The sequence below is a fragment of the Pituophis catenifer genome, unplaced genomic scaffold, assembly GCF_029215685.1.
Source record: "Pituophis catenifer annectens isolate HBS135680 unplaced genomic scaffold, rPitCat1.0.hap2 SCAF_1, whole genome shotgun sequence".
Taxonomy (NCBI): domain Eukaryota; kingdom Metazoa; phylum Chordata; class Lepidosauria; order Squamata; family Colubridae; genus Pituophis; species Pituophis catenifer.
Genome location: NW_027256881.1, coordinates 296183635 through 296209891, shown reverse-complemented (window position 1 = coordinate 296209891; position 26257 = coordinate 296183635). Strand labels below are relative to the sequence as shown.

At 36.4% G+C, this 26257-nt stretch overlaps 1 protein-coding gene across 1 annotated transcript in view; it reads right to left on the bottom strand.

Annotated features, from left to right (window-relative positions):
• TTC6 (tetratricopeptide repeat domain 6) overlaps window positions 1–23605 on the bottom strand; it is an 87561-nt gene extending 63956 nt beyond the window's left edge. The window contains exons 1-7 of the mRNA XM_070935916.1: window positions 23552–23605; window positions 21129–22187; window positions 14876–14965; window positions 8320–8409; window positions 6422–6607; window positions 3628–3770; window positions 713–922 (exon numbers count right to left, since the gene is read on the bottom strand). Coding sequence (XP_070792017.1) covers window positions 713–922; window positions 3628–3770; window positions 6422–6607; window positions 8320–8409; window positions 14876–14965; window positions 21129–22178 — 1769 coding nt within the window. The 5' untranslated portion in view covers window positions 22179–22187; window positions 23552–23605. The remainder of the gene's footprint in view (window positions 1–712; window positions 923–3627; window positions 3771–6421; window positions 6608–8319; window positions 8410–14875; window positions 14966–21128; window positions 22188–23551) is intronic.
• Between the last annotated feature and the right edge of the window lie 2652 nt (window positions 23606–26257).

Below are 26257 nucleotides of genomic sequence, written 5' to 3'. Positions count from 1 at the left end.
AGCACAGATTTCCCAACTGGATAAATGTGTTTTCAGATAACTAAGTGGATTTTATGAAACAGATCTCCTATGGCAAGTTAATAAGATTCTTTGAGGATAAAAGCCCTACATTTATGTAAACTTGAATACTACCATTAGTATAAATGTCTATGGAGATTCTCAATCATCCAGGTCCTGGTTTCCCCAAAGTTGCTTTTTCAAGAGGCAACTAGACTTTCTTGTTTTTCTTCCACTTCTTGGATGGGAAGTAAAGACATTTCACTTTTCATCCAAGAAACTTCTTCAACTCTGACAGGATGGTGGGGAGTGGAAGGATTTATACTCCTTGCGGACAGCTGGTCATTTGCATTCTTTTTACAGAGTCATCAAGGCCGCTTGGAGGTTTATCTGTGTCCTCAGGGTCACCTTAGTAGTGCAAACCCCATTTGGATGGATGGATGGGCAGATAGACATTTCCACATATTACTTCACAGGAGTCATATTAAATAAGATTAAATATTAAAATAAGAGATACTATACAAATTGTATATTTCATTATGCAATTGTTGAAATTAATGATAGTTTGGTCAATTCTGATTTCATTCACCCTTTATATGGGTGAATGAAATCAGAACTATAAGGATACAAGATATAGCGGGTGAATCACTTATTATGTAGCTGTATTATAGTATTCTGATAAATATAAGCATTTCACAATGTACTAGATGCTTACCTTTCTCTGAAGATTTGTTTCTCAATGGCAGCAGTTACTGGGAATAGGTCTTCAGAATTGTGGCAGTCAAAATTAATAGGTGGTAATGAAATATCATGACCATGTTTGTCTAGAGTATGATGTACTCTAGAAACTAGCTGCAGATTAGTGGGCAACACAAATCCAGGAGAGGTGGTACATAGAAGATGAATAAGTGGGTAATCCACATCTCTGGGGGGGATGGAATAAAGATCATATCAACACCTTATGCAAGTATATACCGACTATAAAGCAACTCTTCAATTAAACATCTTAAATATATTTACTTAAAAGAAAGTCTCTTAAAACTCACTCAAGCATACATCAGAGAGCAACCATAATTATACTATTCATTAGTATATATGTACTAATATATATAGTATTTACTATATATAGTAAATACGTATTTTATATACCCACAAATCCCCAACAGTTCCACTAGATTAACAATCAATCCAACACACAATGTATCTTCATAAATAGCAGACCAATATGCATACAATATAGTATACTAGCCATATATAATGAACTGCTTCAATATTTCTTGGGTCACATCCATCAATTTTAAAGAATAAAATAAAATTTTATTTATAAAGTGTGCTTCTTTCTCTCCCCCTCCCTCCCATTGTATACATATACATATACACAGTATAAGCCTCATTGCAGCTCTGTATAAATCTTTGTCATAACAAAACAAAACAGAATCTGGCATGTTTTGGGAACAAAGGTGACTAGCTTTCTTATTCTAAAAAGATAATCACATTTGGGTTTGTTATGACAAGACTGAAAACTTCCTGATATATCACAATAAATCGGTAATAAATGTGGGTAGTGAAAAAAGATAAAGATTGCTAAATAATAGATGAGTTTTCTTAATTGAGAAACTATTCAGTTAAAGTGCTTGATGAACTATGAAACAAAGTCTATGAATCACAATAAAACCAGCTTTACTTTCATCACACACATTCCATTTTTTTCTGAATTCTAATCTTTTATGTTTTGTCTTAACCTGAGAATTGCTCCATACTTTTACAAAATATTTGTACAAGTGAATGGAATAAACATTAACATTAATGTCCAACACATTTTGTTAGTATTTTTACATTTGTCTAACTAGTTTCAGTGTCCAACATGATCTCCAAAAGCAGATTAATTTAGCAAACAAAATAGAAATACTCATAGCAAAAACTAAAATATTTAAAGCACATTATAGGCAAAGGTGTGTGTTTTTACAACACATACTCTCCTTAAGCAGTCTATTTATCATCCTTTGAAAGAAGAGACAAGAAAAACAATACTATGTGTGTGGCCTATATTAACCTCACTCAATAGGTCTTTTTTTCCACAAATTCATGCTTTTTCTGCACTGCTGATAATTTGACAGTGACTTTTTATTAAAGTAAAATACTCATTGTCTGCTGTCATTATTTGTTTTAATATATAATCTTGCCAACCGAATGCATTTAAAGCAATGCAGATAAGCAATGGCATGCACAAGGTCACCCAAATGCCATTTGACTGTTTCATAAACTTTGGCATTCTTTTTCTCCAAGTCTACCCTCTGTTATTTAACTGAAAGTCATACCCATTTACGAACTTCAGGCCTGCTATAAAAATCCTCTCTTCCATGTCCAAGAAATTTTTCAGAGGTTGAAGCACTACAAAAGCTAATTATGAAAGCCTTTTTTTTTTGCATTATACGCATATTTTCTGCATATTATTATATGCCAAAAAAGTGGAGAGTAAAACTAATTAAAAGCTCATGATCAGGCAAAACATATCAGTTTAATATCAAATCATGTTTAGTAAGATGCATTCTTTATATTGAAAAAGAACTTATTTCCAAGCAACTATGTTGTATCTTAGCCAACATTTCTGTCAGAGCTATTATGAGTACATTAGCTTGCCTTGGTCAAACTCGTGTTAACAGAACAACAGAGTTGGAAGGGACCTTGGAGGTCTTCTAATCCAACCCCCTTCTCAGGCAGGAAACCCTACACCACTTCAGATAAATGAATATCCAATATCTTCTTTAAAACTTCCAGTGTTGGAGCATTCACAACTTCTGCAGGCAAGTTCTTCCACTGGTTAATTGTTCTAACTGTCAGGAAATTTCTCCTTAGTTCTAGTTGCTTCTCTCCTTGATTAGTTTCCACCCATTGCTTCTTGTCCTACCCTCAGGTGCTTTGGAGAATAGCTTGACTCCCTCTTCTTGTGGCAGCCCCTGAGATATTGGAACACTGATATCTTGTCTCCTCTAGTCCTTCTTTTCATTAAACTAAACATACCCAGTTCCTGCAACAGTTCTTCATATGGTTTAGCCTCCAGTCTCCTAATCATCTTTATTACTCTTTTCTGCACTCTTTCTAGAGTCTCTACATCTTTTTTACATCGTGGCAATCAAAACTGAATGCAGTATTCCAAGTGTGGCCTTACCAAGGCATTATAAAGTGGTATTAACACTTCATGTGATCTTGATTCTATCCCTCTGTTTATACAGCCTAGAACTGTGTTAGCTTTTCTGGCAGCTGCTGCATATTGCTGGTTCATATTTAAATGGTTGTCCACTAGGACTCCAAGATCCCTCTCACAGTTACTACTATTGAGCGAGGTACCACATATACTGTACCTGTGCATTTTGTTTTTCTTGCCTAAATTTCTTACTTTTTTCACCATTGAATTTCATTTTGTTAGCTAGTGCCCAATGTTCAAGATCCTTCTGTATCTTAAGCCTATCTTTTTTTTTTGTTCTTTTAAAACACCATTGTGGATCTATAATCAGCTATACATTTTTGTTCAAATTACATGTATAAGTGATTTTTCTCAACCTGAAGCTAATGTAAATGTAAAATCATATTATTAATTAGTAACATTACATAAAGAAATCATAAGCTTACTTGATCTTCGTAGTCCATGTAGAAAGGAGAGATACTGGTTGTTGATACTGAAGGTCTTCTACCTTCTTCTGAGTTTCAACTGGTCTAGCTTTTGGAAATGCTTTTCCTTGTATTATCAAGTCCTTGCCTGAAGATGCAAAGTCCTATCAGAAGATCAAGTTGTTTAGGAATGTGATAAAAATCTTGATTAAAATAAATTCCAAAGATTTTCATCTGGAGTTGCTGGGTCTGCCTTTTTGTAGACTAAAAATAGTAAGAACTGGTTTATAGACACACAAAGATGGATTTCAAATTGAAGCAGGGAAGATTAGACAAGACTAATCTTCCCTGCTTTAATTTAACCATAGACATACAAACTAAGATTTTATATTTCACCTTGGAAAATTAATTATTCACTAGGAATAAACATAATTATAACATTAACAATTATATCATTTAATTATACAATTAGAATAATTGAACATTAAGCATTCAGAAGATCAGAGACTTGGAACGTACATTGAAGCTACTGATTCCAACATCTTGCTTTATGAAAAAGAACCACATTAGAGCATCTGTCCTCTGCTTGAAGATATTTAGTGAAGATATTTGGTAGATAAGCGGTTCTACCATTGAACTGTTCTTAATATTAAGGGGAAAAATTATCTAAAAAACCAGCTGGTCTTCTGCGCCTTCTGATTGGCCTATACCCGTGTTGGCAAACCTATGGCACACGTGCCAGAGTTGGCACACAGAGCCCTCTCTGTGGGCACGTGGGCAATCGCCAGCTGCTCTTTCAGGTTCCAGTGTGCACATGCGTGGCAGCCAGCTGGTCTAGCATGCGCATGCCGGAACCCGGAAGAGAGCAGCTGGATGGTGCGCATGCACACTGGACCAGCTGTCCGGCGCACATGTATGCGATGGAACCCAGAAGAGCAGCTGACCACCACACACATGCACACCGACCAGCTGCTCTCTTCCAAGTTCTGGCGCTCTGGCACGCGTGCATGCATGCGCACATACATGTTCCAGTTTCAGCACTCAGTGCCGAAAAAATTAGCCATCACTGCCCTATACAATCTGGCCATGCTCCAGGTCTCATTCAGGTCCCAGTGTCACCTGATGGGACATGAGCCACGGTGGTGCAGTGATTAGAGTGCAGTACTGCAAGCTACTTCTGCTGACTGCCAGCTATGCAATTTGGCAGTTCAAATCTCACCAGGCTCAAGGTTAACTCAGCCTTCCATCCTTCCGATACGTAAAATGAGGACCCAAATTGTTGGGGGCAATATGCTGATTCTGTAAACTGCTTAGAGAGGGCTGTAAAGCACTGTAAAGCAGTATATAAGTCTAAGTGCTAGTGCTACTGCTATTCTCTATCACCTGGAACACCATCCCCCTGTCTAGTCCCTACTCTGTACAAGAACTTTGAAAGCATGGTTTTCCCCAGGCTGTGAACTGAGTAAGTGGTAGGTCTTGATGTCTCATTATCTTTAATGATTGCTTTCTTCTGGAATTTGGGTTTTTTAATTGTATGATTATTGTTATTGTTGTACATGCTCAGAGTTGTTGTAGAGTTGGGCAACCTATACATTTCTAAAATAAAAATAATTAATTTCCTAACGTTCAACTAGAATCTGCCTTCCTATAACATAAACCCATGATTTCATCCCATCTTCTCTAGGGGGGTTAAAGAACATCTCAATTGTCCGTGTGTTATCCTTTCAGCTATTAAAAAGACTATTATATGACCCTCAGTCCTTTCTTCCAAGGTTAGATATGTCTAATTCCTTTAATCCCTCTTCAAAGCTTCATTACTAATCTGTTGATCAGCCTCAGAAACTCTGAATCTGACTTTCTTTGAATCCTTCTAAGTAAAAGCCCCAGAAATGCACACAGTATTTGAGATTGAATCTATCAGGCAGTATATAATAGATGCTTCTGTTGATATGGCCTAAAATGGCTTTTGCCTTTTTACAACCATATCACCTTCCTAACTCATAATGTTCAATCAGGAAGAAACATCTTGAATTCTGCACACTTTACCAGCTTTTAAGAGCCATTTATAATTTCAACAGTATATAATTGTGTTTTCTAGCTATATATTTCATTTTTTTACCAACTCCTTCACTAAAGGCTCCTAAATAATAGGGTAAGAGACCAGCTCTTCTAAGAGAAAAAGGAAACTGAAATTAGAAACTATTCCAGAGCCTCCCTATGCTCCTTTTAGTTTGCTAGCATCTTTTTTGTAGTCTCTGTCCCTCCATCCGTCCATCCGTCCACCCGTCTATCTATCTATCTATCTATCTATCTATCTATCTATCTATCTATCTATCTATCTATCTGCACAGGAGAGAGAGGTTTAAGAGACACCATGGGTGCCTTAACGATTATCTTTTTATCTTTAAAATTCCTGAACCGCCTTCCTCTGAAGATAGCGCCTTTCTCCTCTCCCCCCACATGCCTTACCATTTGTATATCTGTTATGCCCACTATTTTGCTTCATAGTATTCCTGGGAAATCCTTATATCTCTTTGGTGATTATATTCCAGGATCTGAGAAGTCCAGTTCTCTTGCCTTTTAGAAAGGCAAAGCCATGGGAAGATGAAAATATTTCACATACTGCTAGTAAGCACTCACAATGTTTGCTATGCACCAAAATTCCCTGTGAATCGACTATTCTTCTCTTCACTGAGGGACATAGTTGGATGCTTACTCACACTTTCTGAATCATTTTTGGTCCTCAGTGTCATACTGTAACCCTAATGTATGGACCTTCAATGATCCAATAGGAAAGAAAAATGACTGTTCTTACTTCTAATGTTTCTTCAGTAGGGACATGCAGCAATTTTTTAGACTTTTCAGCAATTGATTCTAATGTCACTTCAGCCTCTGAAGATAAATAATCTTCACTTTCATGTATGCTTTGTTGCTCCGGTGAAACTATTTTAAAGGCAGAATCTGATTCTTCTGTAGCTGTTTGAATTACTATATCTGGAACCTGAGGGAGAATGTTAGTCAAGATATTAGTTTTATTCCACTGAAATTTACAAACTGTTTTTAATTGAGCTACTTTTTTTAATAATCCAAATGTAACTCTACAATGAAGTCAATTAATAAGAACTATAAAGATATGCCTTAAAATTGGAACAGTTTATGCCTTTCAGATAAATTCTTTTCAAAAGTTAAATTATGGTACTCTTGTAACTTGTGTTGGGAAAACTTAGACCTGGTACTATCATCTGAAATCCAACCATGGAAATCGGTCATAAAATAATTGTAGTTTAATGGTAACATAAGTGTAATTCCAATCAGTGTTTATACCAACTGCTGTCTTTTATCTATTGAGCAATTAAATCATGCCATCAAGATGCCTCTATTGGTTATTAATGTCACCACACCCATGGTTCCTCTAGACAGGCACATGCTTTGCAGTCATTTTCTAAAAACAATTTTTGATCCCCATTTGAAACTTATACAATATTTCCTGCTTAAATTCCTAGATCTTGTTCAATATCTTGCTCATTATCTTGTAGGTATTTATAATTTTGAAGTTGTCTCCTCTATTAGTAATCTTTTGCACCTCAGTCAAAATAATGCTAGAGTTCCTAATCAGGCTTCACTCTCTTCCGTACGTTGTTGCCCCCCCCCCAAGTTTTTTAAGAATAAAACTTTTAATTTGTGAAATTATGAGTTGTTAAAGAAAGAAAAGTTTAAAGAACATTCAAAGAGAATTTGTTCATAGAAATAATTGTGTTTCAACCAAATAATATAATACTGATCCTGCAGCACCTAGGCAGCTTGGCTAATTTTGGAAAGCTAAGTAGGCTAGACTTGATTGAGATAGGAAACAAGCAGGAAATCCTACTCTGTAGGCTAGACAGAAAAGTCAAGAAAAATATTGGGGAAGAAAACAGGGACAAACAACTCCCATATTGTTGTCCAGAAAAGTGTATTTGCATGTCCATGAAATTGCCAGGATTCAAGCCCAACTCGAAGAAGAACTTCCCTTATTGCAGTTTGTTTGTTTTTTATCATATTTTGATCAATTAAAGAAAATGTGTATGGAGAATTACATAGTGGGAGAAAATATTTTGTGAGGTTTGGGAAAAACTAAAAACAATTTATTTGAGAAACTGCTAGCATGTAAGCAATGGCATATACTTTCCATATAACAGTACTAAATGGGAGTCCTGATTTACACTGGATCATCCATAGGGACTAAATCTTAAAAGTGCTCATGGTGTGGAATTCATACACTCACTAAAAATGCAGGCAAATCGAGGCAGTATGAATAATGGCATATCTACTTTGGTCCACTATTCCACAATTGTGTCACATCTATTGATTGGAAAGACGAAGCGATGGACAATTTCTAAAAATACAAGGACAGAAACCTGGGGCTGCCAAAGTGACTATTTGAAGACCTATCTCATTATTTACAAGCTATTGAAGTGCTGGTAGCAAGCCCCATATTTCCTCTTTCTGTTCCAAAATTACCATAGTCCTGGTTGCCATAACATTTACCCCCTCCTTCAATGTTAAGTTAGTATGAATTTCCTGTGTCTATTGAAGAAAAATGCCAGCTACTGGAAAAAAACCTGAAATCACATGAAGGGAAAACACTTATGGTATAAAGTAAGTTACCCAACAAAGCAGCTTGAAAGAAAAAAACCATCAACAGCAAAATGAGAATAAATAGGATGAATTAACCTCAATTCCAGCAATGTATTCTCTCACTTCAGATGATTGCCGCTGTGCACTGTAGGAAATGGACCTTGACTGGGAGCTTTCAGGTATTGCCTGAAAAATATATAATACAGGACAAAACTATCTTTTTACAAGAAATAAACCATCACAAGACAATCCAATATCCAATAAATCAAAACTGAGAGACATATTCTTGATGATTAACTGAAGCATTGAATCCTAAATAAATTCAAAGCCGTTACAGAAGAAAGCAGCAATGAATTATGGATAAACTCTGAACAATAATATTTATTTCCTGATGCATTTCGAGAATTCCAAGAAAAAAATGAAACTCGACAATGTGTGTGTGTGTATAAAAATACATGTTTACCAGAGATGTTCAATGTTCAGCTGTGATTACTGTGTGGTGATTATATAATTAAAATAATTAGATTAAATAATTAAGATAATTAGATTAAAATTGTGGTTAATTTGATGTCTGATGTTTTAATTCATAATCACAACTATTTAAGGTTAAGATGTTATTATTTTCAAAACAAAAGAAAAACTCAAACTCTTTTTCAGTTCAGAAGTGAAGATAAGATAAGAAAAGGAAAAGGAGCATGAGAACTGCTATGATTTGTTCCTTTTGCCATGTATGACTGACAACTGCTAGCATATTAATGACTGTTTCTGGTACATGTACACCTGTCAGATCCATTTGACAGTAGGTTCTCAGATTGTGGGTGGTTGCCTGTTGCCCATCTCTGAAGAACATGGAAGAAACTTTTTAAAAGACTTTAAAAAAACATTGTTGTTTCAATCACCCAATAGTTTTGCAAGGACTGTTAACCTTGGAGTGGCTACTTCTCTCACATACACATACTTACACACACACACACACATCAACAATTGTTAAGAGTTAGCCAAATTCAGATAGATCTCCTTCCTAACCTCAAAACAGCATTATGCCTGCCAGACAGTAACCAAGGATATTTGAGACTTGCCCAGGAATGAGGTAACTTCCAAATACTCCATTCATGGGTGTTAGATCTTTCTAGTATGTGGACTGAGAAAGAGCATTCCTATGTTGGTCATTTGGCCAGTCATATATCTTAGCTACTAGGAACAAGCTTTAACATCTATCACAATGTTTGGCAAAAGTAGGGATAGAGGAACAACAGGGAGTCTCTGGCAGAAATCAAGGAGCACCTACCCCCCCCACACACACACACGACATCCATTCACCCTTCTATTCTAGGAATACTGAAAATGGGAACATCCTCTTCCCAAAGAAGCAGTTGCTGTTTTGGCCACTGGATCCAATTAGTCTGAGTAAAGCACAGATGCTTTATAATTTATGAATAGTTTCTCAGCATCCTTTTTGCAATCCCAGAAATCTTCTGTGACTGTGCTAGCAAACAGTCCACTGAATGACAGCAGTGTAATGTGGGCTTTTCCTTCAATGTATTTAATGTACCTATTTTACTGAAAAATAAAAGTAATTCAAAAATGCTTATTGTACCATGTCATTATGCTACTGTTAACTTTCTCATGGTCCTCAGCCATTCTAAAATAAAAATGTGGGGCTCTGAAATAGAGGAATTGCCAATTAGCATTTGCTGAGTAGTTCTATCATCTCATTGACTGCTTATTGCACTTAATCAGCAATAGCTGCCAAAATAGGCTATGGAATTGTGGATAGAGCTGTGGGATTTCCTTTATTTTAGGGACATTATTTATTATAGGGATTCTCAAATTGGGTCCACAGACCCTTTGGGGATTTGTGGCTAGATTTCAGCTGATCTGTGAACTTGGATGGGGAGAAAAAATAGAATTTTATTTTTATTCAGTTGGCCTGTTGAACTTGGACAAAAATATAATTTCTACTTTCATTTATCTCTAACTGAAATTTACCTTGCCACTCAGTAATGAATGTAGACAACCAAGTAATTTAGTCTAGAAGCCCTAAAGAGGTGCAGGGTACAAAAAGATTAAGAACCCCTGCTCTCTGTAAAGAGAATATACTCCTTCTCCAAAAGATCTTAGTTAGTAGAATACAACCTTAGGGGCCAATTTTTTTTAATTTGATTTATATGCCGCCCTTCTCCAGAGACTCAGGGCGGCTTACAATGCGTTAAGCAATAGCCTTCATACTTTTGTATATTTTATACAAAGTCAGCTTATTGCCCCCACAAACTGGGTCCTCATTTTACCTACCTTAGAAAGGATGGAAGGCTGAGTCAACCTTGAGCCTGGTGAGATTTGAACTTGCAGTAATTGCAGGCAGCTGATGTTAATAACAGTGCTTTAGTCTGCTGCGCTACCAGAGCTCTTTTACCCATTGGACTCTATCCGCTGGGCAACAAATGAATGCAGGGGGACATAACTGCTGAGGGCAGAGAAATACAGAGAGGTGCAGAAGTTTCCCCAGAGGGAAAGTTGAAGTTTCCATCTCTGATGTGCCTCAGTAACCATTGAATGAGAAAGATGTGAGTGGCACCCATGGCACACACTGGATTAATAGTTTGTCTTCATTCTCCAGAAAGTTGAAGAAATGAATGTGTAAGGATTTGAAGATCCTTCCTATCTAGGGCAGTTTCTTTAATGCTGGGTGGATCCTCATGTTGCTGCTCATTTTAGAGAAGATCCAGGCTGAAAGCAGCTTTCCAATCTGACATTCTCCAGAAATATTAACTGGGAATCTTTGAAGTCCAAACATTTTTGGAGAAAAGTGGATTGGAGTAAGATTACCCTGAATTATATTTTAGATAGCTAACAGCTTAAGAATTACTTTCACTCTATGTTCAGGAGCAATCAATATCTTATTCTTCACTAGAAGGCGGCTTAGTCATTGGAACTTTCTGGCCCAAAAGACATAATACAGATTTGATATGATAAAATAATTGGAAGGTTCTTCCAGCCTGAAAAGGTATGGTTTTCTGCTATTTGTTCCAACAAACTATTCTGAGAGGTATAATATTGCTCTACTGAAAAAAGCAAAGGAGTTGACAATTTTCCAATATTCCACCTGTCCTATAGCAAGATTTTCTCTTCTGCAGTTTCTGAGGTTTGTCTTTCATATTTTCTAAGGAAAATATTTGCCCTTTTTGGGGTTCATAGTAGTTTATCCTGGGAGAAATAATAAAGGACAGTATACTGCTGCATACTACACAAATATCAACATGCTGAATCCCATTCGCGCCTTCATATAAAAAAGTGAACAATAAAGTGCCCTTATAAACAGCCATTTATACTTCTTTTAGAAAAAAAAAATCTTTATCTGCAATACACCATGAACTATGCCAGAGGTGGCACGCAGCGATCTGATGGCATGCGAGCCATTGCCCCAGTTCAGCTGCACTTTGCACGCACATGCGCCTCCCACCGACCAGCTGGTCTTCTGGTCTCTGCCGCGCATGCATGGGGGGAGGGTGCGTGCAGGGGGCCGTGCATGCATGTGCAGGGGGTGGGGCGTATGCAGGGGACCACACACTTTGAACTAATGTACTGAAGCTGTCCAGGCTAAGGGTGCTAGCCAGATGAATACCTGGTAAGCAGATATTTTTTTCCTATTTTCCTCCCCAAAAACTATGGTGTGTCTTATACTCCAGTGCGTCTTATACTCCAAAAACTATGGCAATTAGATAATGAAAGAATATATTTTAATATAAGCATGTGTATTAAAAGTAGAATCACATGGATTGGATGAATGGAAGGAATATGAATAGATCTACCCTAAATATTTAAATGATTTTAAATATTTAAGTGATAAAATCACAGTGATATTAATAAATCACTTAAATAAATAAATATAAATCACTTAATAAATATTAAGTGATAAGAATAAAAATTTAAGTGATTTATATTAGAATTGTATATTGAAACACTGAACAATGAAAGAATGAAAGATGAAACTTTAATATATATAGATGTGAAGAGTTAAATAAGGGAAATATGAATAATAAAGCAGATGAAAGATAGAAGACAGAAAAGAAACATCTTTGAATACAACGGTGATATGAATAAAAGTTAGAATAGAAATAGAAATAAGAGGGAAACAACAATATATATATTTAGCAAAACAAGATATATGTAATAATAATAAGGAGGTTTAGAAATTGAATGGCGGTAGTATTAGATATGTTTAAACAATATGAAATGAAAATGAAATGTAATAACTATGAGTAATAATATTATGTTTATGTGTACTAAAATGTATGATACCCATGTATCACACTGTTCATGCATTAATATGTATAAGCAATATAAAATAAAAAACTTGATTAAAAAAAAAAAGAAAATGGACCAATTTCCTATTCATATATAATTTTTATATAAAAAATATTCCAGTCAGGTAGGATACCATGGAAGACATCAGAAGATACTTTGATGCCTTTGGAGACTGAATGACCTACCTTCAGAGTAGAGTACAGAATCAGAATTTAAGAAATAAGTTTTCTTTGAAAGGAGCTCAAATATACCTACTTGCTCTGAATCTTCTGGTATCAGTTGTATACCTTGATATGCAGATTGAGATACAAATCGATCCTTTCTAATTTGAGATGGCTTCTTCAAATTAAAAAAATAAAAATAAATTAATACTAGTATAAGTATCTTACATTTCAATGATATGTTTTAATCCTATAAAAGGGATTTGTGTATTATTTATTTCATGTACACCCTGCCACAATGCTGCAAGGTTCTCAGCAGTTTTCAGGAACAGAAAAACCTCTACAACATTTACAGTCAGATTAAAATAATAAAACATAGGAAAGAACTCTGTTTTCAGTTTCTTCCAGAAAGCATCCGAGTCCAGTCCTGCTACAGTAAAATAGCACCTCTGAGCCTCTCAGAAGTGAGGAAAACCATGAGCAGTTTCTCCTCACAAGATCAAATAGATCAGGTGAATTACAATAAGCAAATGCAATCCAGAAAAGAACTTGATGCCAAACATTAAAGTTTTTATCGATTAATACCAGCATTTTAAATCTCCTTGAAAGTTTATAGGAAGCCAATTAAGGACTTGTAGCATAGATGATGTACATTCCCATTGGCAAGTGCCAAATATTTTGAATCATTTAAATTTTGGAGTGGTCTTTAAAAACCACTCCATGTAGCATGCATTGCTGTAGTCTAAATGGGTTGTGACAAAGGCGCGAGTCACTGCAGCTAAGTGATATACCACCTGAAGTTGTGCAAAGGCCCCCTGCCCCACCTCCCACCAGAAACCATAACTGTGAATCTGTATCTTCAGTGACAGTATACTGAATCCCCCTGACTCTTATTTATAGCTGCCCAAATTCAAATACAAAAGTTCTGTCCACTAGCTAAAGCACCAGCAATCACATACAAGACACTAGCATCACAGGATATCCCTCTCCAACCACATCTAATTATTTGAGACTCCACAATACAAAGTCTTGAATTATTTGGTCCCAGGCCCCTTGCAAATTTCAAAATACTGGAAAGTCCCATGATCTGATCCTTATTCATAGGCAGCTCTCACTCCTGACCTTCCCACCTTCTGCCTGCTCACTGAGAAATGTCAGTCAAGCCATTGTGGCATCCTCCATCACAGAAGATTTCCCCCCTTAAAAGATCTCAAGTCCCTTGAGAGGCACGCATAATAAATGTAAGAATGTAATATTTTATTTTAGTTACATGCATTTAGAAGTACCAACCCTGGTCAGAAATGAATATAATCACTCACTTTATAGAATTGCAGCTCTATACTATGGCACTTATACTTCAGAAGTCTCTGAAACTTCCAGAAAAGTCAATGAACTGCAAATTGGGGAGAAGGAATTGATCTTACCATTCCACGTTGATTTTTTTTTTTTTTTGCTTCAATTTATATGCCGCCCTTCTCCAGAGACTCAGGGTGGCTTACAATGCGTTAAGCAATAGCCTTCATACTTTTGTATATTTATACAAAGTCATCTTATTGCCCCCACAATCTGGGTCCTCATTTCACCTACCTTTGAAAGGATGGAAGGCTGAGTCAACCTTGAGCCTGGTGAGATTTGAACTTGCAGTAATTGCAAGCAGCAGATGTTAATAACAGTGCTTTAGTCCACTGTACTACAGGCTCTTGTAGTACAGTGAAATGAGCCAGAGGTGACACACAGCACCCTCTCTGATGGCACGCGAGCCGTCGCCCCAGTTCAGCTCTGCTGCACATGCACACGTGCCTCCCACCCGGCCAGCTGGTCTTTGGGTCTCTGCCGTGCATTTGTAGGGGGCAGGGTGCGTGCAGAGGAACTTGCGTGCGCATGTGGGGGGGGGCTCATGCGGGGGCTCGCATGTGCATTCTTCGGGGTGGAGGGCATGCAGAGGGTTGCGCATACATGCATGGGGCACATGCGTGGGGTTGCGCATATTGCAATTTGGGGAGTTGGGTGCATGTGTGCGCTTGCACGCACATGCTATAGGCACTCCAATTGAAAAAGGTTAGCCATCGCTGTTCTACACTGATAGAAAATGATAAATATACTAATGCAGGTTCTATTAGGGCAGTCCTTATTTCACTGTCAGAGGAAAACTTGTAATCTTTCTACAATATCATGTTGAACCTTACCAATTTCATACTGTCACTTTCCACTGGTGCCATTCGTATAGCTGGTAATTCCAGTTCACTTGGCTGCATTTCTTTTTTGATAGTTGACTGCTTTATTTTAAAAGAAAATAATACAAATATTAGAAAGCACAAATCCATATAATATATTTAAACTGCATTTGAGGCAGTTGCTAATATAAATATTATGAAATATTTATAGAAAATATATAGAAAATATTCATTAAACTGCAGGATTTCTTTAATTGCCAATGCATGTGTAAGCAAATACTAACTAAATAAATAACTCAGATTATTTTCTTTATAGCTAATGATCTTAGAGAAAAACAAAAATCTGTTGAAATTTTATTCACACCATTAAAGATATCTATTCAAGAATTGGCTATACAATCTGTCTATAACTCTTAGAAAGTATATAGCATTAAAAAATGCTAGGATATAATTCAGTAAAGTTTGGACATGTACTTAGCAGAATATGAAATGAAAAACTCCTACACTCTCAAAGAGGGCTATCATGGAGTAATACTGTAGATCTCTTTCTCTGCCACGAGACGGATTCTGCAGTGACTCACAATCCTGTAACAGCATTCTGTTGCCATCACTGCACAATCACAGTAGACAATTAAATGAGACCTAGTATTTGCAGGCTTATTATTCTCCTATTTTCATAGAAGGAAAAACATATCTCCATACATATATTACCCGAAACAAATGAGAAATAAAAGAAAAAGATGTCCAAGCAAAATAGCCAGTATGAGACATCCTGGCCAACATAAGCAATAGGGGCCTTAGAAACGAAGTCATTCACACAAGTTTTTCTTCCTAAATATTAATTTTCTCGGTCTTTCATCACCATCAAAGCAATATGGGCACTTAAGTAGACATAAATCATGAATTTGAAAAATAAGCTCGTAGTAAGTACCAAGCAATTGTTATTTCTATCCTCATATTTTTTGTTAACATTTGTTTTCTCCTTGTTTAATTTTAAATCAAGCAATGTACCAAATTCCTTCAACTTTTCCATTAATATATCTTTTTTTTCCTATTGGATTTTCCAGAATTAAAATATATTATCCACAAATGTCCTTAATTAATACACTGATTTAAGTTTCACCATAGCTCTTCTTTCATCTTGTGTTATGTCTCTATTCAAAACTTCAATAACCAAAATTTACAGTAGTGGCAAAACTGGGCATCCTTGACATATCCCTTTTTTGTATTCCACAGGGTTTTGCCAATTTTCCATTAACTATAATTTGTGCTGTTTGTAATGTATGTTTCAATTTTATTCCTTTTCTTATGACTACCTAACTTTTCTTTAAATATTACTTAGCCAACATTCTTTGGTTTTTCATGAGCTTTCCTACTTAGAACGAGTCTTGCTTGCCCAACAATGAATGTGATCCAGTAGAAGATGTTATTAGAAGTCATGAATAGATTGGTGGGAATTAGAGAAATGAGTTTAGAAAAAGTGAATTATTTGGAAACTCAAGAATGACTGAGAAAAACTGGTTTTCAGAATAAAAAAGTAAAATACTTGGATACTTATAATAACAAATATAAAATGTATATCATTTTAAAATAATTATGTCAAGGTATGAAATGAAATTAAACACTTTCTAAGATGAGAAAAGTTACAATTATCATAGTTTGTATTTCCGTAGTGAAAATAAATATACTGTCAAGAATGGATTTTTAAATAATATCTATTTTGAAAAATGATGCATTTTTAAACAATGGAAAAAAAGATACATCTAGATTTATATAGCTGGAGAGAAACCAATGGCTAAGTATAAAATTCAGCAAGGTGCAAAGAAAAGAGGAAGATTAGGATTGCTAGATTTCAAACTGCATTTTGTAGCCTGTTTGAATGAAAGAGTGGATGGTGTTGAGAAACAATGGAACATTAGAGTTAGAAAAACAAACCTGAATTTTGGTAGGCATGTCTTTTATGGTACAATAAAATTAAAGTTAATATAGATTTTAAAAATCATTATATGCAAAATTCCATATTAAGAATATGGAATCAATAGAACCCCCAAAATGCCTTTACTAATTTGGTTTCAGCACAAAAGCATTTTACAGAAAAGAAACAATGAGGAAAGAGAAAGAGTGAACATATCAAGATTTATTAATACTGTACAGAAAAATAGACAACTTAAGATTGGTACAATGGGATGATATAGTGACCAGTTTTACAACTGTCATGACTTACAGTATGACTGTAATTGCAGGACTCAATTATGGTCATTACCCAAGAACTATCTGTATATCATTGATATGTGATTCAGAGAAATTATTTAAGATACATAAAGATATTTCTAGTCAATGTTGGAAATGTACATAACATGAAAGAACATTTTACCATGCATGATGGATTTGTGAAAAAGAAAAAAAACAGATGGATACAAATACATATGTTGATACAAAGAATTTTAAATATAGATATTGTGGTGGTAGAACTTATTGAGACTTATGGATAATCATTTTATATATGATAACTGCAGCATGATTATTATATGCACAATGATGGAGAAATATTGAAATATCAACAATGGAGGAATGAGTTAAAAGATAACAAAATCAGAAGAAATGGACAAACCTGTTTGATGAGGAAGAAAACAATCAGTACTTTTATAAGAGATTGGAAATCCTTTACGGATTTTTTTGCTGAAAACAGAAATAAATGAAATTGTGATCTGTGGATTTGTTGATTGGAAAAGGAGTTGAATATGGGACACAAGGGTAATATGTAGTGTAATTTGAATGAGGGAGGAGGATAATAACTTTATTTATAACTGCTGCATTTGTTAGAAGTCAGTAAGTTGAATTATGGTAAGAATCATATTGATCAGTTTTGCCACATTTTGCCCATATTACAAGAGCTACCAAAACCCAGTTATATCCCAAGCATGTTATACAAGGCTCTCTAAAGTAGAGATTTGCAAGCCAACATACTTGTCCATATTCCCTCCACTATGAGGACATGCTACTGGCACATCAAATATAAATAAATACAAATATCTTTATTGCAGTCTTTGATTAAATTTTATAGAAAAAAAAAGTTTGACCAAAATCTTTATTGAAAAGGGGAAAACAACATATCTAATTAAAAGTTTTGCAGAGTTGTATAACTTGAAAACATTTGGCTACCTGATATGTGAGTGTGGGATTAGCATCCCTTAAAAAATATAAAATGTATTGGAGTGGAGTTCACTTTGGGAAATGATTGGAGCAGTGGTGAAATCTAAAATTTGTTACTACAGGTTCTGTGGGCGTGGCTTGGTGGGGGGGTAATGTGACTGGGTGGGCGTGGCCAGTTTTTTTTTAACTTTTAAAACCATTTTTTTCTACAACCTCTGATGATTCCAGCTGAGTTGCCTGATCAGCAGAGGCTTTTTTTCTTTTAAATGTCTCTGACGATCAGGCAATTCAGCTCGGATCGTCAGAGGCTTTTAAAAGAAAAAAAGCCTCTTCCGATCAGGCAACTCAGCTTGGATCGTCAGAGGCATTTAAAAGAAAAAAAGGCTTTTTTTCTTTTAAATGCCTCTGACGATCCAATCTGAAGAGGTTGTAGAAAAAATGCTTTTAAAAGCCTTTGAGGATCCCAGCTGAGCCGCGCGATCATCAGAGGCTTATTTTTTTTTATTTTTAAAAGCATTTTTTCGGCCAAAGAGTTGTAGGAAAAATGCTTTTAAAAGTAAAAACAAAGCCTCTGCTGATTGTGCTGCTCAGCTGGGTATGGGGGGGCAGGGATTTTTGCTATCGGTTCTCCGAACCACCCGCCTCCATCGCTACCGGATCGGGTGATCCGGTCCGAACCGGGAGCATTTCACCCCTGGATTGGAACACTCAGAGCACATCTTGGGACATCATAAAAAGGATACCATATGAGGACATAAGTGAGTTTCTACCTTCCTGGATCCACAAGACCAAAATCTCTGCACATAGGAACTCCCATGAGGTAGCCAGTAGAGCTGATGGTAGGGTATCAAAGTGGGCTCTGGAAAGCCTGTCCATATTTATACATTCAAATATATTCAACACTATTTAATGAAAGACAATATATGACTCTGTGCATTTACTAAATATAAATCTATTTCCTATTAGTACCAGCAACAACAATAATAAACCTTAACAATTAATTTCACAAGATCAAGTTCACACATATGCCAGGAGCTCACATCTCTAAGGAAGCAGCCTGAAGTGTTACAATCAAACAGCTCTTTCTGAAAAAAGCAGACACTGTCATATTAGTTTACTTGCAAGGTACTGTAAGATTGTTGAATTGCAGTTCCAAACACTGAATTGCCACAAAATGTGGCAACAAGCATGTTAGTAAAAGCAAGTTATCTCATCTCTTCTCTGTCCTGCATCATCTATATTGGCTAGAAATAGTGACTAGTTGGCTAGAAAAGCTAACTAGTTAAAAAAATGGCATCAATCTTGGAATTTTAAACAATTTAGGATCAAATTATTTAGAACAGCTGTACCAGTATCAATCCACCCAAAATATAAAACCAATTTCAGATATCAGTCTTAGAAGTAACAAAGTCAGAGTATTTGCAGCAGTATCTCTGTATTTGTATAGTTCCTTCTTCCAATACAATAATAACAGGTAGTCCTCGACCTTTGACCACAATTGAGCACCAAAGTTTTGTGGCTAAGTGAAACATTTGTTAAGTGAATTTTGCCCCATTTTACAACTTTCCGTGCCACAGTTGTTAAATGAATCACTGCAGTTGTTAGTGACATGATTGTTAAATGAATCTGTCTTCTCCATTGACTTTGCCTGTAAGGTCACAAAAGGTGATCACATGACCCTTGGACACTGTAATCATCATACTTATGAGTCAGTTGCCAAGCATCTGACTTTCGATCACGTGACTATGGGGATGCTGCAACAGTCGTAAGTGTGAAAAAGAGTCATAAGTCACTATTTTCAGTGTCATCGTAACTTTGTAACTTTGAAGTCACTAAATTTCTGATGCTCATTGCTACAAGGAAATCCAATGCAGAAGCTGACAGAAAGATTGAAGTTGCTCCCATGCCCACTAATTTTTTGCCCACCAGTAGTCATTCAGTTTCTCTTTTTAGATAAGGAAATCTCTGAAACTATGACCCAAAGGGCCATGGGTTGTCTAATTTTTATCACACTATGTGATAATCAGCTCAACAATGCAAGAACATCTCTATTAAAAATGGATTGGCCATTGTCAATAGTCACCATCTTTATTTTCTGATGTTCATTCTTTTCTGACCTCACCATCTACAATTCTCCTATACAGCTAAGTGGGAATAGACACCCACATAAATAAGAAAGATCTCCATGAATCTAAGGAAATGAAAACACATCTCAAAGCTTAAACCATAATATATTTGTTAGATTATAAGACGCAACCAAAAGAGCCTTGATAATACAGGGGTTTAGTGCACCCTGTTATTAACACAACTGCCTGCAATTTCTGCTGGTTCGAATCTCTCCAAGGCTCAAGGTTGACTCAGCCTTCCATCCTTTCTAAGGTAGGTGAAATGAGGACCCAGTTTGTGGGGGCAATAAGCTGACTTTGTATAAAATATACAAAAGAATGAAGGCTATTGCTTAACGCATTGTAAGCCGCCCTGAGTCTCCGGAGAAGGGCGGCATATAAATCAAATTAAGAAAAAAAAGAAGAAGAAAAAAAAATTGTAATTTTTAAAACTGCTGATTTGATTGATCACAGAGCAAATTCAATGAAGTTACTTATTTACATTGGTTGTGTTCATACATCACACAGAACTATAATTTGATTTGGTTTTAACTTAGCATTCATTATCTTTTGTTTGTATTTATTTTAGTATATCTTGACTTTGAAAAAATAATACTTTGCATACATAGATCACCAACCTATACATATATCTCTTTAATTTAAGAATCCTTACAAAGGAAAATCCATTTAAATGTGGTCAATGTTACTTTTAACCAACAACTACCAGAAAGGAAGTAATTGCAAATGTTATTAAATATATTATATTTTTCAAAATGTTATAATATATTATTTTTGAAGTCTCAAAAGTGCTTTTTGCAAAAAAAAAAAAAAAAGAAGGACCTTTTTTCTTGGTTTTTTCTTTGAAAATTTCAAAAAAAAATCAAGGAAATCCAATTGACTTTTGGAAAAAAGCACCTTTGGGACAACAGACAGTATTTTTAAAGGCAATTTTAGTAAAAGAGAATCTTAAAAATCCAAGCTTCTTTAACTCATTCTAGTTTACCTACTTGAATTTTTAGGAGATAATCCTGGCCAAGAATACTCTCCAAGAGTTCTTTGATCTTTAAGTCTGATGCAGTGGGAACAGTAGACTTTAGAGATTCGATTATTTCATCAATAGATCGTGAAACAATTCCAGAAGGCATCTTTGAAATGGAATGAGATAGGTGTGACTTGCTGTATGAAGATTTCAAACGTGATTTTGAAAAACCTACTCTAGGTTCAGATATGGTTTCTTCCAGATATGTTGGAGCAAATTTAATACTAGATGAAGCACTGCTTTTTGTACTGTAAGATCTTTCTAAGCGACTGGGTTCATTTGATTCTGAGGTTTCTTTAGGAATGCTCATAGATTTTTCACTTACACTGGAAATTACAGAACAGGAATCATCAAAGTCTGCAGTGCTGGTCCCTGCTGAGGGAAGAATTATATGCTGTGATAATATTTTTTGTTCAAGTTGTTTAACATTAGCAATGCTATCTTTTGACTGATCTTTAAACCGTAATTTTGCACAAGGCACCTTTGGAGATTTTGGTTTCAGTGGTTCTGGTTTTTTCAATATGGTCATCTGCTTGGTGGTTCCTACAAAAGAGGCTATTAATACTGGCATTTTTTCTCCTTCATCTCCTGGGCTCTCACTTTTATGTTCTAGGGTGGCTTTTCCAGAATGAAAGGCCTTTTTTTTACCGTCAGTATGGTTCTGCTTCTTAGAAGATTTCTTTGGCTGACTTGCAGCATCTTCAATCTTGATTATTATTTCTTCTTCATCACAAGAAACCCTTACTTTTTTCTGGATTGCAGAAGTATCCCACTCAGAAGAAAGTTGTTTGATTTCAGAACTTAGAAAGGGACTTCTACTTTTAGACTGTATCTGAAGTGACTGACCTGATGGTGTAACTTCCTGTAAAGCTTTGTTTACATTTCCATGGTCAGAAACATATTCTTGTTTAAATTTCAAAAATTCCTGCCTAGTTTCTTTGCATATATTTTCACGCTCCTTAACTATATTCAATTCTTCCAAATAGCTTAATCCAAAATGTTCATGTTTTCTAGCCATTCTTAAAGCCTGTGGAAATAAACATAAAATTTTGCTAATTGAAAATTGAACAGGAATATCTAAACAATGTGGAAAGGTTCTACTTTAACTTAATAAATTAAGATATTTGTGTGAATTTATTAGCCTCTCTACAAATGACTGTAGACATCTTGGATACCATACTAAGATGCAACCAAATAATCAGAAATGTAATGATGACATATATATGACATTATGTCATTCAATTTTTTCCTTCCCAAATGTTATATCTGGCATACATATGTCAAGTAAACTATATAATTGACTAATAGGTGCATAAAATATTTAATCCAAATCTATATACAGGTAGTCCTCTACTTACGACCACAACTGAGCCGAAAATTTCTGTTGCTACGGGACACAGTTGTTAAATAAATTTTGCCCCATTTTACGATCTTTCTTGCCACCATTGTTAAGTGAATCACTGCAGTAAGTATTAAGTTAGTAACTTAATAACTGGGGATGCTACAATGGTTGTAAGTGTGAAAAATGACCATAAATCACCTTTTTCAGAGCCATTGTCACTTTACATTGTCACTAAATGAGCTGTTGTAAGTTGAGGACTACCTGTATATATTTATTAGTCGCATTTCTATGCCGCCCAACTCCCTAGGGACTCTAGGGACATATATATATATATATGAGATCATTTGCAGGCCTCCCCTTCCATTCAGAGAAAATTTGCTACCAACCTCATTGGACCAAATAGATGTCACTAGGTTAGTTAGTGAAAGCAGATCTGCAGTTCAATCCTACACTTTTCTGCTCAGCAGATGGTCCACACAGCTCAGCAGATCTCATCCTAGGTACGCTCCTCTAGATCTGCAGCTTTAGCAGCATCTGCTTTTCAATTCGAATAACAGGACATAACAACATTACAAATAAACATAATTTTCCCTCCCTAAGAATATATTTTGTTCCTCAGGAAAGTGAGAGGGTTCTTCTCTCCTAGGAGCTCACTGCAGCTTTTACAAATACTTGTATCAAAAAAGAACATTTCTACTTTTTAAGCCCAATTAACAGGGAGCAACTTCGTTTTACTCCAGCTATCCTTCAAACAGTTCCAAACTGTTCAAGGGTTATTTAAACAAGGCAGTTCTAAATCACATTATAATATCCCTCCCCACAAAAGCTGCGTATTTGGCTTTTTCAGGCAGAAAAATATCCAGTTGGTTGCTGTTGGTTTTTTAATGGAGAGAACACACACACACACACACACACACACACACACACACACACACGGGGTGGAGGGGGAGACAGACACACACACACACACACACACACACACACACACACACACACACACACACACACACACACACCCCTGCTTCGTCTCTCAAGGCAAAGGCGCTCACCTTCCCGGTAGAGGCGGCCGCTCAGCCACCGCGCGACGGAGACGCAGCCGGAGCGGTTTCTGCGGGGCTCGTGCCGCTCTACGCACTTCGCGCAGGCAACCTCGGCGCCTGGGACCCGGCCTTCAGGCAGGGGAGGAGGGACGCGCGCGGTCCCTTAGCAACGGCTTCAGCCACGGGATCCGGAGGAGAAGAGGGATTGGCAGCACCTAAAATGAACCTTGCCCATTTCCGAAGCTAAGCAAAGTTGGTCTGAGTTAAAAGCTGGAGGGGAGACGGTTGGAAAAATCTGCGCGGGGGGGGGGGGGAGTGGTCGTTATCCTCTCGGAAGAAAGCAATAGCAAACGACTTTTTCAACACTTGCAAGAAACTGCATGGGTGCAATTTCCTCTCCTACCAGTACAGCTCAGCTTGCAGGCTTCTTTAACTTTACATTGGGTATGATGAGATAAACTCACCCACAACTAGAACAAGGAATGGGGGTGGGGGAGAGAGAAAAGGCCTCCATTGGCAGTTTATGCATCTGGGGCTAGAGACTGGTGGAGTGAGTGGGACTACATCTTTGGAATGTACAAGCACTAATGGCAGCTGCAGAAGAGAGAACCTAGAGAGCTTCAATTTAGCCAACCTATGATGCTGGTTTTTCTGTTTTAATGATCTGAAGTAGTAGATTTGCTGGATAGGCCTTGTCCTCTTACTTACCCCCATAAAACAGATTGTGAAAAAAATGCAGTCTGGTATGCGCAAAATTAATTTTTCTTGTCCTATATTCCCTACGTAACCAGAACATATATACGTAATCTTCGACTAACAACCCTTTGTTTAATGACCATTCAAAGTTACAACAGCACTATAAAAAGTGACTTTTCACACTTACCATCCTTGCAGCATCTCTATGGTCATGTGATCAAAATCTGGACGCTTGGCAACTGGCAGGTATTTATGACAGTTGCAGTGTCCCTGGGTCATGTGATCACCTTTTGCGACCTTCTGACAAGCAAAGTCAATGGGGAAGTCAGATTGACTTAACAACCGTGTTACTAATTGGTAACAACTGCAGTGGTTCATTTAACAACTGTGGCAAGGAAGGTCATAAAATGGGGCAAAAGTCACTTAACAGCTGTCTAGCTTAGCAACTGAAAATGTGGGCTCAATTGTTGTTTGTAAGTGGAGGACTATCAGTATCATGTTATTAACTGAAAGAGGAATGTATCAAAAAGTATTTCTGGTGTTATTATTTATTATGACAATGAGTAAAGGAGGATACAACAATGATAACAGATTCTGAAAGATCACTTACTAACTAGTGAATGTTAGATAGGTTCTATGATGCAAGAAAGAGTATAAATCTGAACATCAAAGCTTCAAAGACTGAACCCTTGGTTTTGACAGGAAAAATACAGCAAATGATTGCAAGTTATGCATAAATAGGGGGAAAATAGAGTATGGATGTCAGCCTCCGCTTTCACTGCTTCAGCTGCCATAAGAAACGGAGGGGGGGAACTAGTCAGGGGGGCGAGGGGTGGGAAGAGCGCAGGAGGTGTCTTTCCAAGAAACGAAACTTATTCTCCAAAGGAGGCGTTAGACCAACCGTCACAAATTCCTGATGGATAACGTTGGCAGATGAGATTCCACCTGACCTTTGGGAGACTTTTGGATTGGATGATGGATGATGAACACAGGGGGGAGAATGCTATCTAGATGCTATTTCGCGCGTTTTGCTCACTTCCAGCTTTACCTGGGTTGCGATCATTTCATATTCAGTAAAAGTACTAATCTCTATAAAATATGGAATTTGGGTCTTTCTTTCCTGGATTTTGAAGGAAGCATACCTGACAATGGAAATGAATTTGATACTAAAAATGGGAAAATGGAAACCAAAATGTTAAGTTGTACAAAGCCTGGAAACACAGGTAAATACATGGTAGCATGTGCCAGTACGTGGAAGAACTCTTTGTCAAAAGAAGTAAAAAAGCTGTATATAAGAATGTGTTTCTGAATTTGTTTTAGGAAAATGAAAGCCAGATATGTCAGAACAAAAACAGAAATAAGATGAATTATGTAAAACCTACCCACAGCGTATGATGAAAATCTAATTAAAGTCTTAGATGCACTAAAGAAAATACTTGCTGCCCAATATGCTCTTCACAGGGCCTAATGATGATGATGAACTCAAGAACAGAAATGCTTTATTGACCCTCTGGTACCATAATCATGTTGAATAGACTGGAAATCATCATCATCATCATTATCACTAATATCAATAAGCTACTAAAAATATATATTGAAAATGGTGCAGAAAATTAAATGAATTATGTAGAAAATCTTGCCTCTAAGCATTACCAAAAAATCTTTACCCAGCTCTTTCAGACTTTCGTTGCTTTGATTTTGATTTTGCATTTTTTAAAGAAAGCATCCAGTTTAAATCTAATTCACCACCACAGTAAAAACTACATTCATCATGGAAAAGCAAAAACAGAAGCCAGTCCAGTTATGCAGAACCAAATTACTTTTTTAAACCATTTGTCATGTTAAAATCTTTTTCATTATCAGCCCTACTACGAGTCCAGAAACAGTGCTAACACGTTTTTGATGCAGCTATAAAGAAAATCAAATGACATTATTGCTTCATTTAATTCTTCTTAGATTTGCTGTAATCTTTGGCTACTCTATGTAATTTTGAAAGTGCCCATCTTCTTGGAAAAGCAA